The 13,971-nt window shown below is 54.2% G+C and overlaps 1 protein-coding gene across 7 annotated transcripts in view; it reads left to right on the top strand.

Moving 5' to 3' along the window:
- SYT7 (synaptotagmin 7) overlaps positions 1-13,971 on the top strand; it is a 169,429-nt gene that overhangs the window by 94,783 nt on the left and 60,675 nt on the right. For 2 of the 7 annotated variants that reach the window (XM_037899443.2, XM_037899442.2), the window contains exons 4-6: positions 4,352-4,483; positions 5,592-5,807; positions 11,814-12,182. The exons of 1 other annotated variant lie outside the window; for it this stretch is intronic. In XM_037899443.2, the coding sequence (XP_037755371.1) occupies positions 4,352-4,483; positions 5,592-5,807; positions 11,814-12,182 (717 nt within the window). The remainder of the gene's footprint in view (positions 1-4,351; positions 4,484-5,591; positions 5,808-11,813; positions 12,183-13,971) is intronic. 4 more of the 7 variants (XM_037899444.2, XM_037899446.2, XM_037899445.2 and 1 more) reach the window with 4 other exon arrangements.

Here is a 13,971-nt window from a genome sequence, read left to right as displayed (position 1 = left end):
AGCCACGACCCACAAACTGCTCTCCTCTGCCCCCAAAACCACCCCCCATCTAAACATTCCAGTGCTGCCCCTGCTCACCAGCCCTGAGCAAGAACAGAGCCTACCAAAGCCAGACCAAGGCTTCACGTCTCCCTGCCCTCCTCAGGCAGCAGGCAACCACCTCCTGGGATCCCAGAGGACTGTCCCCAGGGCTGCGAATCCTCAGAGCTGTCTCCTCAGGATGGGCAAAGTCAGGGCCTCGGGTCCCTCATGCCAGGCTCGTAGCCATGGTGGCAGGGCTTGGCGAGGCTGTTAGGCCATCATGCTGCATCTTGCCCGCAGGGGATGCTGATTGCCAGCCGGGGTCTGCTATAAAAGACCAGGTCCTGCAGCAGCTAGTTCCCCTGGTTCTTCCTTCTTCCTGCATGGTCCATGCTCCCCAAAGGGCAGCCAGGGCACATGGAGGGGCAGGGATCCTAGCTGCTCTCCACATTGACAGCCATTGGGGTAACCAGTTGAATCTGGGCTCCCATGCCCACCCCATCCCGACCCCCCCGGACACCTCCTTCTGCAGCAGCCTGCTTGGCTTGGACCAACCACAATGAGATTTATCCTTCTCTATTCACATCTCAGCACACAGAAGTCCCCGCTGCCCCACAGAGGGAGGGGAGATGTCTCAGGGTCCCCTCTGCCCCACAGAGGGAGGGGAGACATCTCAGGGTCCCCTCTGCCCCACAGAGGAATGGGGAGGTGCCTCAGGGTCCCCTCTGACCCAGAGAGGGGAGGGGAGGTGCCTCAGGGTCCCCTCTGTCCCACAGAGGGAGGGGAGACGTCTCAGGGTCCCCTCTGCCCTACAGGGGTGGAGGACACCTCACGTTCTCTCTGTCTCACACCAAGCGGGGGCCCTGCTGTTCACTTGGCTGTCTCCATAATGTCTCGCCCCACTCTCAAGCTGAGGGTTTAAGCCCATGGTGCACTCTGGGGGCATATGGGCCACAGCCATGACCTTTCTCAGGGCTTCTCTTTGTTCAGAGGCCAAGGCAGCATCCAAAGACAGAGACGCCGATGGGGCAATCCCTACACCCACTCCGTAAAGGACGTGGGGCCGAGGGCTGTAATGCGTGACTGGGCTGTGCAGCAAGAGGGCTCCTAAGACGGGTGCACTTGGGTGGAGAAATGGTGTGAAGGGCTAGTGATGGGCCTGGGGTGCTGTAACATCGTGCAATGGGGCAGTGCCCACCGGGGCAGTAAGATGGGCCTTCAGGGGAACTGGGCCCTGTGACTATGACTGGGCCCCAGGTGGCTCCTACCCACCCACGCCAGGACAGCGATATCGGTCAGCACTCTGCCTGTTCCCCCCATGCCCTGGAAACCTGGCATCCCCTTCTGCGTGGCCTGCGCGGTGTGGGGGAGGTCAGCTGGCCGGGGAGGGGGCAGTCCTGGGAGGAGGGATGGGTGGATGGCTGACGCATTTCAGCCTGGCGAGAGCCATTGTCGCATCTATCGCTCTTCCAGGCTGAGCCTGTCGCCTTCCACTGCCTTCCTGAGAAGTGGCCACTTCCAGTGGGACTGTGGCTGCTTCCTCCTCCCACCAAGCCTATGTGGTGCCTTGTGCCTTGTGGTGCCTTGTGCCTTACTCTCTTCACCCGCCGTGACCAGGGCTGCCCCTCCATGGGCCGGCCAGTGGTGCAGTTATTGTGGCACTCTGGCTGGTGGATCAAGTGTGTGCGCACAGGGTCCCTGGGTGCATGGGATCTTCCCTAGCATAGGCCCAAGGGTGGCAGCACCTGTCCTCATGTGGGCCAGGGGACCTTGGGCAACATGCCCCTTCACACAGTGCCCGCGTGTCAGCCCCATTGCGTGCTCCTGACCTGGCTGATGTCACCGACCCTGCTGATGAGTGAAGTGATGAGAGACGAGGTTCGTGGTGAGTCGCAGAGGAGTGGTGTGCGGGCTGCCCTCTGAGGAGAGGAGTCACTCAGGGGACAAAGAGCTAGCCTGAGACACACCATCCTACACCGCAGACACTCACCCCATCAACTCCTCAGACACTCCACCCTCTCTCTCTGGGAGGGTCTGCCCACTCCCTAAGGGGTACGCCGCCCACTTGAGACTCTTCACCCTCTCTCCTCGGGACTCAAAAGCTGCCACTTCCCAGAAGCCTCGTGGGTCTCCCAGCACCAGTGACAAGAGACTCTCCAGACAGCTCAGCCTCCGATGCCCAACCAGCTGGCCCTGACTGAGGGAGAGAGCTGCAAATCAGAGGGCCTTTGTCTCTCCCTCTCTCCTCCATCCTCTCTTCTCTCTTTCTCTCCCCACCTCCCTCTTTTCTCTTCCCTGCCTCCCCTCCACTTCTTCTCTCCCTTTCCCCCTTCTTTCCACTGGGTTGTGAGCGAGCCTTGTGCTCTGAGGCAAAAGGCAGTGGCCCCTGAGGCACATGCGGCCCCCTCTCCTCGGCCTTTCATCTCACTCTGTGTGTTTGGAGAGGCCGTTTCATGTCAGAACCGCAGGAGGACTGGAGGAATTAATGAGGGGAGGCGGGCTGAGTGCAGGCACGCAGCCTGTCGGGGACTTTTGAAGTCTCCGATGAATTTGCCGCAGTACCACTTGATTTCAAAGGTGCTGCTTGTTGGATCCCACGTACTCCAGGTCAAGCAACAGGAAGCCATTGGCAGCTCTCTGAAGTCAGGAGGCGATGGGTAGATACGGCTTGTCTCTGATCTGTCCGTGGCATGAAGTGACCTATTTAGAGTCTGAAATGTACAGCCAGACAGTCGCAGTGCACGCCCTGCTGAATCACGCTCACTGGCTCCCGCTGCACCGCCAAGTGGGGACTGACCTTGTCCCGCAGGATGGGACAAGAGGGTTACCCTTGGTATACGTTTTCTAGGAGTGGAGGGTCTCACATCTGGAGCAGAGTGTCATTAGTTCTGGATCCTGCAGGGAGGGATTACACATCTGAAGCAGGGTGTCAGTTGTGGATCCTGCAGGGAGAGGTCTCACATCTGGAGCAGGGTGTCATCCGTCCTGGATTCTTCAGGGAGGAGTTGCACATCTGGAGCAGGTGTCAGTAGCTCTGGATTAGAGAGGGTCCCCACATCTGGAGCAGGCTGCTATTAGCTCTGGTTCTCCACCTCTGCTGTACTAAGATGAGTCCTGGTGATGGACAATGCCTATCTAGGTGGAAGACAAACAGGGAATAAGAACCCCCTGCTGGATTCATCTGCCATCCCTCTCAGGTTTTTAGTGGCTGGTTTCAAATACTAGTCCTGTGTGTCTCTCAAGTTGCTCCCCGGGTCCCTCTCCTCTCTCCAGCTGGAGTTTCTAGCAAATCTCGAAGTGATGGCAGAACAAGTCTGACTATATTCCTGCCCCAGTGTCCCTCAGAGGCCAACCTCGGGAGATCCTGATGGACCATCACCCTAACTTGACTCCCAACTTTATCAAATGTTCTTAGAATCTTTCCATTCCCCAAATCCCATGTCCTCCCATGCCTCAGGAACTGGGCATTGAGTCCTGTCAGCTCATTTCCCCCTTGTCTGAAGGTGACATTCCCCTCAGCATGCTGACCTCCAGTCTCTTGAAAGATGTCAGTCATTCCCCAAGACTGCAGTGGATTCTGCCGCTGTCTCAATGCTAAGGGGACTACGTTTTGCGCTGCCCCATTGCCAGCTCTAGTGATTATATTGTGAGTCTTGAGCAGCTGGGGTGTTTTCCTGATGACCCCAGCTCTCGGGCTCGCGAGTCTGTGAGCATCTCAGCTTCTGTGGTTACACCTGCAGTGCGTTCCCAGCCCAGTAATGGTTGCCAAGAAAGCTTGAGAGCGTGACTCCCTAACGCTCCCAAACCGCCTCCTTTTTAGGCCAATCTCATGCTTTTGGGGGCATGCCTCCTGATTTCTGAATGCCTGGAGCCATCAGTTCTGCCATCATCCGGGGGGCAGGGTGCTTGGGATGTAGTGAGAACTGCCCTGAAGCTGTTCCCAGGAACAGAGCAGGGAGCCTGGCGAGACATTACCAGGTTGCCGTGTCCAGCGGACTCTCCTTTAACCTGCACTCTGTCTCTCTCTCTCCTACCAGCTTCTGGAGGCTCCTGCTCCCGTCTTTCTGCTGCTCTTCCTCCCTTTGTCCCCAGTCCATCCTCCCTCCGTGTTTGCGTGGGTGTGTATGTGTGTGGCAGGCCAATGCCGCGACCGCTGTGGCTTTTTTTTTCACAGGAGGAGATGGAGCTGCTCTCCTTTCTAACCTGGCTTCTTTCTGGTTTTGTGGGGGAGGGGGTTGATTTTTTTTTTCTCCTTCCTCCCCTCGCAGGAATTCAGATTCTCTCTCTTGTATTTCCCTTTTCTTTCTCCCCTCTTCTCCGGCCGATGTAGTGATCTAGACAGAGACTTTTGGAATAACAATGACAACACAGTGCAGCAGAAATGGAGCTCCTACCCTCCCAAGGAGTTTATACTAAACATTTCACCTTACGCCCCATACGGTGATCCACGACTTTCCCTCAAGTGAGTCTCTCGTTACCTGGTTTGATCATGTGTAGTGAGTATATGCGCAACCCACCACCCACCCACCTACCTTCTCCTCCCCTTCACTCTCCTCCTCTTCCTCTTTGCTCCACCTCTTCTCCCCACACACTCCACCCCCATGGGCAGACAGCCATGGAGACGAGCAACCCCTCCTGCCCTTCCCGCCCCCCGCCTTTATCTCAGTGGTTCCCAACCGCTGGCATGGGCGCCAGTACTGATATGCCAGGCCAGTTCCCTGGGCTCAGCCCCTCGCTCCCTTAGGCTCAAATCCAAGTCAGAGAGAGCGTTGCCAGGGACTTCAGTGGCCCTTCACAAGGCACCGCTGCATCAGGCTGCCCCCGTGTGGGGCTGGGCCCAAGCTCCAGGGCGGGATAGAACACAGCCCACCAAATGGGAAGCAGCGGTGGGCACCGGCTGGCACAGCTGTGGCCTCGGGACCTCATCCAAAGCTCATGCCAGCCAATGGGAAGCTTGCCATTGACTTGGCGGAGGTTCGGCTCAGGCCCTTCGCCTGCTAGACTGGAACAGCTGCCCCAATGGATTGGGAACCACTGCCCTAAGTGACTCGCTGAGAGAGGCTAGCGCCCCCATCCTGCTGCCCCAGGTCCCCTCTGCTCTCCCTCCCCCACCCCATGCCCCCTTCTCTGCAGCACAGGATGGGGTTGCGCGTTTGGGTCCCCCCTCAGCGTGTACTCTGCATTTGCACTGTGTGGTGGTGACTCTGGTGCTGGTAAGCTCTCACTAACATGGCTTTTCTCTCCCTCTGCCTGTACTGGTGCCTCTCCTAACAGTTTTCTCCATTGTTTAACCCCTCGTTGTCTATGGGATAACGTAACTTTGCTGCCATCACACACTCACACCGAGCCGGGGCCGCCTGTTGTTTTTTCTCTCCTCTCCCTGTTGCCGAAGGCTCCCCGTCAGCCCTTTCTTTTGCAGTGCTGATGTCTCTCTTTCTCTCTCTGTCTGTCTGTCTCTTGTCTGTCTGTCTGTCTCTCTCTTTCTTTCTCTCTCTCTTTCTCCCCCCACGTGTGGCCTCCTCCCCGCCACCCCCCCTCGCGCCCATCCTGGTGGATCTGGCCCACCCCAGTGGCTCTCTGCTGTCGGGCGCTAAGTTGGCCGCCTCTTCCGCTCCGGGGTTGGCGGGGGAGCGAGAAGGACGCCCGGGGGAGAAGCAGCAGCTCCGCGAGGACGGCATGAAGAGCAGCCTGTCTGCCCACAGCGAGCCCAGCAATGGGAAGGCGGGGAGAGGCCGATGGCACACGGTGCAGAGCCACCTAGCAGCAGGGAAGCTCAGCCTATCCAAGTGAGTGAGAGCGCTTCACAGGCCCTTCCCGGCCCCACGAGGCACTGCAGCGTGGGGTCCAGCAGAGCATGGGGTTGGGTGAATATCCTGCTGTTTGAGTGGATTATCCCCCCCACTGGGGTCAGGCAGCGGGTACAGGAAAATGTGGGGTCGTGTGAGAGGACTACCCCACCCCAGTGGGATCAGACAGGGCAGTCTGGAATGTCTGAGATGGCAGGAAACACTTGGCCACCTGATGGGGATTTAACCCCCATGTGTGATGAGAATCCTTTTGATCCTTGGTGAAGTACTGTCATTATCTCCATTGCGGTAGCATCTGGGGGACCCCAGTCAGAACCCAGGGCCCCAGTGTGGAATCTCTGTCATTGGAGAACAGGTTTGACAACCACCTGTCAGCACTCACCTAGGTACACTTGGTCCTGCCTTAGCTAAGGAGGGATGGACTGGATGACCTCTTGAGGTCCCTTCCAGCCCTCTATTTCTGTGATTGTGCTAGGCACTGTGCGAACAGCAAAAGACAGTCTCTGCCCCAAAGAGCTTATAATCAAAGTAGAAGTCTAGAGACAACAAGTGGGTCTAGACAGGAGAGTCTGAAGGAGGACACCGAGGTGTCTTTGTGGATGACCACAGGGAGCTTCTCCCAAGCGTGAGGGAGAGAGCATGAAGGGGCCTGTCTGAACATTTAACAAGTGGGTGATGGAGGCTCTGGCAAAGCGGAAGGGGAGCCAACGGCTTGGCAGCATTGGATTGACGTTGGGATGGATGGGGTAGGCCGGAGAGGACCTTGAAAGTGACAAGTCATTTGGGTTTGATGTGGTGGAGGAGGAGCCAGCAGAGCAGTGGAAGGAGAGGTGTGAGAACGTCAAAGCTACAAGCCTGGAAAATTATCTGTGTGGTGGTGTTTTGAACGGGAGATAAGTGGGGCAGGACTGCTTTTGTCAAGGCCAGAGAGGACGAGTTTGGTCAAGATGGGGTGGGCGTGGATGAGACTATTAGAGGTGTGGATGGAAAAGGAAGGCTGGATCTTAGAGGTGAAGAGAGAGGAGGAGGAAGGCAGGAGAACGTGTAGACCCAGCCTGGATGTGACGACCTACAGAAAGGGCTGAGGCAAAGATGATGCCTAGATTACAGACCTAGGCAACAGGAATGATGGTGGGGTTGTCCATAGCGATTGAGAGAGGAGCGTGAGGAGAGGCCTTAGGGAGTGGGGTTTGGTGGTTGGGAATTAATTAATTTGATGTCCAAAAAGCAGGGCCCCGTTTCCATGTCACTATTGCTAGCTGGCTGGTTCCCCCAGCTGGCAGAGCTGCATCCACTGCGGTGGGGTAGCACCCTCTGAGCAGCCCTGTGGATGTGCTTGAGTCAGTTAATCTTGGGGATCCTGCCTGCTACATGGGCCTTCTATGGGTCTGGAAGGGAGATCGCCTGCCCAATGCTCAGTCTCTTGGAATCAAGGCTCTCCTGGGGATTAGTGCTAGAAGTGGAGGGAGACTTACAGGTACCAGGCAGGCCAGGGGTTATGCCTACATTTCTGCAAGTATCTGCGGGTAGGGGAAGTGAGCAAGGTAGGAGGCTGCTCAGCTGGCTTTCCACCCCTTCCATGCTTAGTACCAAGGCGGGGGCTCTGAAAACTTACCAGTGGATTGCTCCAATGGGTGAACACACCAATATGGAGTCATTGGTTTGTGTAGTGAAACAGCTAATGGATTGCCCCACTCTTGGGCCATCCCATTCCTACCCTTGGGGGCAGGACCATTCTTAGCCCCACCCCCATGGAGGGGGATAACGGCAGTAGTGACTTCTTGGAGTCCATTCTATGTCCAGGTTTGGCCTAACTTTTGCAATAAACTAAATTTTTGAGCCCCAAAATTTTGCTCCCTCAGTCTGATGTCAGAGGGGGACTTGGGGAAAATTTTGAAGTTTATCAGCGTTAGAAAAAAACAGTTTCTTTAGGACACTCGTAACTCAGTTTGGCTTAAAGGTTTTGGACCAGATTCTTGGCTGCTGTAAATTGGCATAGCTCTATTCATTTACATGGAGCTACACTGATTTACACCAGATTGAGGATCTGGCCCTAAATTTCTAATCTCTGTTGGTTAAATTGCCCGAGATCCAGGAAGGTACAGACTCCAATGGTGCAGTATTTAACTCAGATACTATGCTGTGCTGTAATTCACTGAATAACATGTATAATTCTACACCCTAACTAGAAATACAGCAAAGTAGTCTCTCGGAAGAACATATATAGATGTATGGCATGTTTTCACATATCATTGTGTTGAAATACATTCATTTAAAAAAAACTAAGGAAATTCCCAGACAAAATGCTTTGTTAAGATGCCAGTAAGGTTTTAATAACATATTCAAATACGTCATTTAAAATTTTGTTAGAGTCTTATTGTTATAAAGAATAATTTGAAAGCCAGGAAACTGTAAGTTAATATTCAATTTACAAAAAAAGAAAAAAAAGAAAGAAACTGGAAATTCAGAGTTAAGGTTCCATAAATAACCTTAACTCTGTACCTGAACAACCTTCTGTATCCCCAAGACATCTTTCCAATGGCCCTTTCCATACATTTCCTATATGAGCTACATGCCCCTACTATAGAGACCCCTTTCTGATTTATGATATGCAAATTGCATTATCGCTGCATTGAAACAACATACCCAGCTACAATCCCTCCTCAAATCCATGCTCCTGGACTGTGTCAGGCAGAGCACCTGCCTCCTACCCATCTGATACAGAGTAAAGATCTCTCCTTCCCACCCACAAATGCCCACTGGAGCAAGACAGGACAACACTCACATCACACTTTCTATATATGGTCCCCAGACACATTACCTGTTCCAGAGAGGACTAGCTCAGGTGTTCAGATACCATGGGGGTGGGAGTAGTGATGGATGGATGGATAGATGGAAGGATGGATATATGCATCTGAGGTGGGAATGATGTATGAGTGTGCATAAGGGTGGATAGATAGATAGATAGATTAGATAGATAGGGTGTAGCTAGCTAACTAGATAGATAGATAGATTAGATTAGATAGCAGGGTGTAGCTAGCTAACTAGATAGATAGATAGATTAGATTTGACAAACTTTTGAAAATGACTTGAAGCACTTGGCACAGACACCAATCTATGACATGTGGTTAGTGCATTTAAGAGTGGGAAATGAGGCAGAGTTAGGGTGTTTGAGAAAATTTAGCTCTGAATTTCTAGACTGTAATGCCTTTGCATTGTCATGAATTTCCCTTTGGCTTTGTCTTTACTGCTTTTTTAAATACGATGTCCCTGTTTTAAAAAGGTTTCTAGCAGAGGGAATTGATCTGCCTTACAGACCTGGTTGTATCTTAATGAAGTTCCTTTTGCTGGGGAGTAACACAGCCACTCCTGTAGCTGACACCTGCCCTTGTGATGGGGCTCTCCATTGCATTGTGTGTCTGGAGGAAGTCGACCTTCACTCGCTTGTGCCATAGGAATAGCAGTATCCCAGGGGCGGGAGTAGGTACTAGCAGATGCTAGAGTGCCAGGTGTGCTTGATGCCAGGTTCGTACAGTTCCCTCTGCATCAGAAGCAGCTCCCTTGCGTCAGTTACCGCTGATAGAAATTTATATATTCCACTGGCTCAGGGCCCAGAGCAGCCAATTTTAGTTTCCTGTGACTGAGAGGTTGTAAATTGGACTAATTTAGGATTTGATAGAAAACTGAAATGAGGTCACCAAGCATGGAAGCGAAGGCAGCGGCTGGGAAAGGCCCATCTCTGCGTCATACCAGGCAGCACAGGGGCCACGCTTGGGGACTCATCACCCAGATGGCATTGCTCCTTCCGAATCACGTTTGCCAAGGAACCCAAAAATATATGCCAAGCCAGAGGCAATGCCAGCTGGGTGACACACCTCTCCAGGGCACCTGGGTCTTTGAGGCGGGCTTTCTGCTTATTCAGGACTTCACTTTTTCTCTTTCCCTTTACTCTTTCTTGATCTCTCTCTTTCTCGATCTTTCTTTTTTCTCTCCCTCTCTCCTTTCTGCTCTCTGCGTAATGCACGAAGGCGCAGCTTCACCATTGTGTTTCCGCCATAATTACAGCCCAAACCCACATGGAAAGTAGACAAGTTTTCCTGCTGCTGCCACGGTGGAAGCGATTCCCCCAGGGCCCGGCTGGTATGTGCCATGGAGGTGGCATCTGCCGCCACTGTGGCTGGGCTGTTCTTCCTTTGTACCCTTGGGAACCATGCAGGGTCTTAGGTTTGAAATGACCATCAGGGTGGATGGTGAATACCCTGGCCTCAGCCCAGCCGGCTGCTACAGGGACGTCTCAGCCGAAGGCATGACCTCATGGCAGCAGCAGAGCTGGGGGACAAAGAGGTTAGTTGGGTCCTGGCCACATGCTCCTCTGCTCAACCACATGTTTAGCTACCTGCTTCATTGGCTGTCCAGCCGAGTGTCTAACTGTGTGCTCTGTATGCGTGCACAGCCATGTACTCTGCCCTGTGCCCAGCCTTGGGCTCCAGCTGCATGCTCTCATGTGACAGCTGTGTGCTCAGCGACGGGCTTTGTCAGATATCCAGGAACTGTGTGCTCGGCTGAAGTCTCCGTCATGTCTTCAGCCAGGTGCGCCCTTGCATTCCCAGTTGGGGTGCTAGCCACATGTTCCATTGTGTGCCCAGCTGTGTGCTCAGTTTTGTCTGCTCAGTTTTGTCTGGCTGTGCTCTACCATGTAGCTGGCTGTGTGTTTATCTGGGTGCTCTGCCATGTAGCTGGCCGTGTGTTTAATCTGGGTCTTCTGCTGTGTTTATCTGGGTGCTCTACCAGGAATCTGGCTGCATGTTTAGCCGTGTGATCACCCATGGGTCTGGCTGCATGGTTAGTTAGTGTACATTGCATTGTCTTGCCATGTTCTCTGTCCTGGGTCAGCCCATGCGCTCCGTATCTCATGCCCAGATGAGCCCCTGTCCCCACGTGGGCAGCTGGCTGTATTTTTCAGCCACCAGCCCTTTCCACCAGGGTTCAAACATTGCAAAGGCCAGATTGTGACCTGGCCATTGTCCCTTTGGAGTCAGTGATGCAGCCCTGATTTACCCCGGCTGAGCATCTGACCCTTAAATGCAGAGCCATCCTGAAAGCTAAAAAACACAGATGCAAGAGACCAGCAGGCATCTTCCCCTTCTCTGCAGGGCAAAGGAAAGCTTGAGTCCAGGGGCTTTCACCTCATGGCTGGGCTTTGGGCTGCCTCCCGATTGGCACTGCGCCATCACCAGCATGTGGGGGCCGAGAAAGGGGCAGCCAGTCAGGAGAGAGAATACTGGGAAGTCATTGCCGCACGCATGCGCCAGGCCTGACGTTGCCGCTGTGCCCCAGGCAATGTGCACGGTACACTTGAGGGGCTTCTGTGGTTCTTGACCTCAGAATGTGAGTGGCTGGGAATGCGCCTTTTTCACGCCAGCTTGGTCTGAACTTCGCTGAGGAGCCTGGTCCCGGGACTTTGGAGAGCCCCCAACCTCACAGTCCCTTTCAGGGACTGAGTGGCTGCCCAGTTGCAGCCAATGGGGAGAGGGGCGTTTCTCATGTGACGGGAAGCAGCGCGGACACTGGGGGGTTCGCCTTCACGCAGCAGCCTAATTAGCTCAGAAAGGAGGTCGGCCAGCGTGCTGAGAAGGCACAGGCTTCCTGCGAGCCGAGTGGGAAAGGAACGGGGACAGCAGTATCCCAAGCGTCGGCTCATGGGCACGGACACGCCAAGCCCTCAAGGATCAGACAGAGTCTGGGCGACATGGCGTGGGGTGGACGGGAAGGCGAGATGGCCATGGGGCAGAGAACTTGCACCTCTGGGAAGGCAGAGACAGGGCCAAGACCTAGAGGGACAGCTTGCTGGTTCCGAAGGCCCCTGGCAAAGAGCGCACCACGCTGGGGCATCTTCTCTCTAACTCTCTTCTTTTGCTTCCTCCAATTTTGCCCCTTCACCTTCTTCTCCTTTCTTTCCTCTCCTTTGCCCTCCCCCTCCCTAAGTTTCGAGGACTCCACCATGTCCACAGCCACTACCCTTGAGTATATCCCCACCTCAGCAGGAGACCCGAAATGCCAGCGCCCGCGCACACTGATGCGCCAGCAGAGCCTCCAGCAGCCGCTGAGCCAGCACCAGAAAAGCAACCACAGCCAGCCCACCACCAGCCAGAGCCTGGGGCACCTACAGTCTCACACCAGCTCCTCTTCCAGCGGCAGCAACCCCCGGGGCTACCGGAGCGGCCAGTCGCGGCAAGGAGTCTCGGCTGGCTCCAAGCACCGGACAGCTGGCGGCCGGAGCCGCTCCAACCCTGGGAGCTGGGACCACGTGGTGGGGCAGATTCGCAACCGAGGCTTGGATGTGAAGTCCTTCCTGTAAGTTCTCTCTCTCTTCTTCCCTCTCTCATTTGTTTCACCTGCTCCTTCTTTGCTAGCCAGTGGCAGGCGCCCAATGCCATGCCGGCCACTGAATTGTCCTCTCTAGTGGGCAGCACCGCCAGCTCTTTCACTGCTCTGATCCTTATTTGCAAGTGGCAGAGGCAGCAGTTACCCTGCATGGATCTCTGTCCCCAATCCATGAGACACTGAGGAAGAGGGGGGCTCTCTCTCCTTCCTCTCCCTCCAAGTGTGTCTGGGGAAAGGTTCTCTCCCTCCCTCCCTCTCTGCTCCCATCAAATCTGGTCGCTTCCATTTAATGCCGTGGCTTTGCCCCACATATCCAGTAAAATCTCAGACTAAAGCATCTTGTGAATTTGGCAGCCACAGCTGGAGAGGAACTCTTGGGGCCCAGCCCTCCTGGCTCAGGGAACCAGTAAGTCCCATCCACTTCCTTCTCCTGAAGCAGGAGAACAGGCCCGTTGAGTGTGTTTTCAGAGCTGCTGAATCCCGGTTCCAAACCCCCAAAAACTCTTGCGGAACTGCAGGTCTGGCTCCTCACTCCACAGCTGCCTCACTGTCTATAGAATGGGCTGAACCAAAATCCCGGATCAGACTCGGGAGAAAGTGCCTGTGCGGTCCTGGATCCGTCCCTAGGTGCAGCTGTAGACAGCGCACAGTCTTGCCTTTGGGAGAGGAGGGAGCCTGTCAGCTCAGGGACAGGAATTCTCTTCCCGCCATGGGGTGACTCTCTTGTACCAGTGGGAAACTGACATTCCCACCGCGAAGGAGGCAATTGCCTGTGCTTATCCTTGGGAGTGTCAGCCCGCAGATCCTCCACGGCCGTGATCCCTAAATGCAGCTGTGTCAGAGCAGCTGGAGGCGTGCGATCTCTCATCAGTTGTAAATGCGTCTCCTATCAGTGATGGCTTTTACATTCCCAACGTCATGAACTAAGCTGAGTCCCTTGCTGTCATTATATCCCTACATATGACAATCGCACTTATCTTCTGGGCACGTGCCTCTCCTCTGCCAATACTTTCCCAAGGCACCCTGCTCTTTCATTCACTCTTTACCCAGTGGGGCCCATATACAATGGGAACCACGTTGTAACTCCCACAGAATGTATTAAATGTAGGGCCAGATCCTCAGCTGGCGTAAACTGATGTAACGCCATTGGAGTGAATGGGTCAGATCCCCAGTTAGTGTAAGTCAGCATTGATCCCTTGACTCAGTGGTGGGTGGGAAGGATGGTCTGGTGGTTAAAACTCTGGACTGGGCTTCAGAAGACCTGGCCTCAACTCGGGCTCAGCTACAGACTCCCTGCATGAGCACGGGCTGCTCACTTACTCTGCCCTGTGCCTCAGTTCCCTATCCGTGAAATGGGATGAAGCTTCCTGACCTCAGAGCAGTGTTCTGAGACTAAAACCCATTAGTGAGTGAGCGGTGTTCAGATGCCAGGTAACTACTTAGATGGGTAAGGAACCACTCTGACTGACGCCAGCTGAGGCTCTGACTCACGGCAGGGAATCCATCCTGCCTAATCAAGGGCATGGAGTGTCAGGTGTAATTCACCCACGTAAAGCTCTTTCAGATCCTTGGATGGAAGATGCAAACTCACTACACCAATGATGGTGATCACCATCCTTGGGGTTAATTTGCTATTAATTCAGCCAATTTTGTGGCTGTTCACACCCAGCTCAGCACCAAGGCCCTTTTACCTCCTGGCCTTAGCCTTAAAGATTTTCATAGCAGGCTCCATTTGCCAGCTTCCTGATTTATAGATGAA

Source organism: Chelonia mydas, chromosome 6 (assembly GCF_015237465.2).
Source record: "Chelonia mydas isolate rCheMyd1 chromosome 6, rCheMyd1.pri.v2, whole genome shotgun sequence".
NCBI lineage: Eukaryota > Metazoa > Chordata > Testudines > Cheloniidae > Chelonia > Chelonia mydas.
The sequence above is the reverse complement of the archived record's forward strand: the minus strand, read 5'-3'. Positions and strand labels throughout refer to the sequence as shown.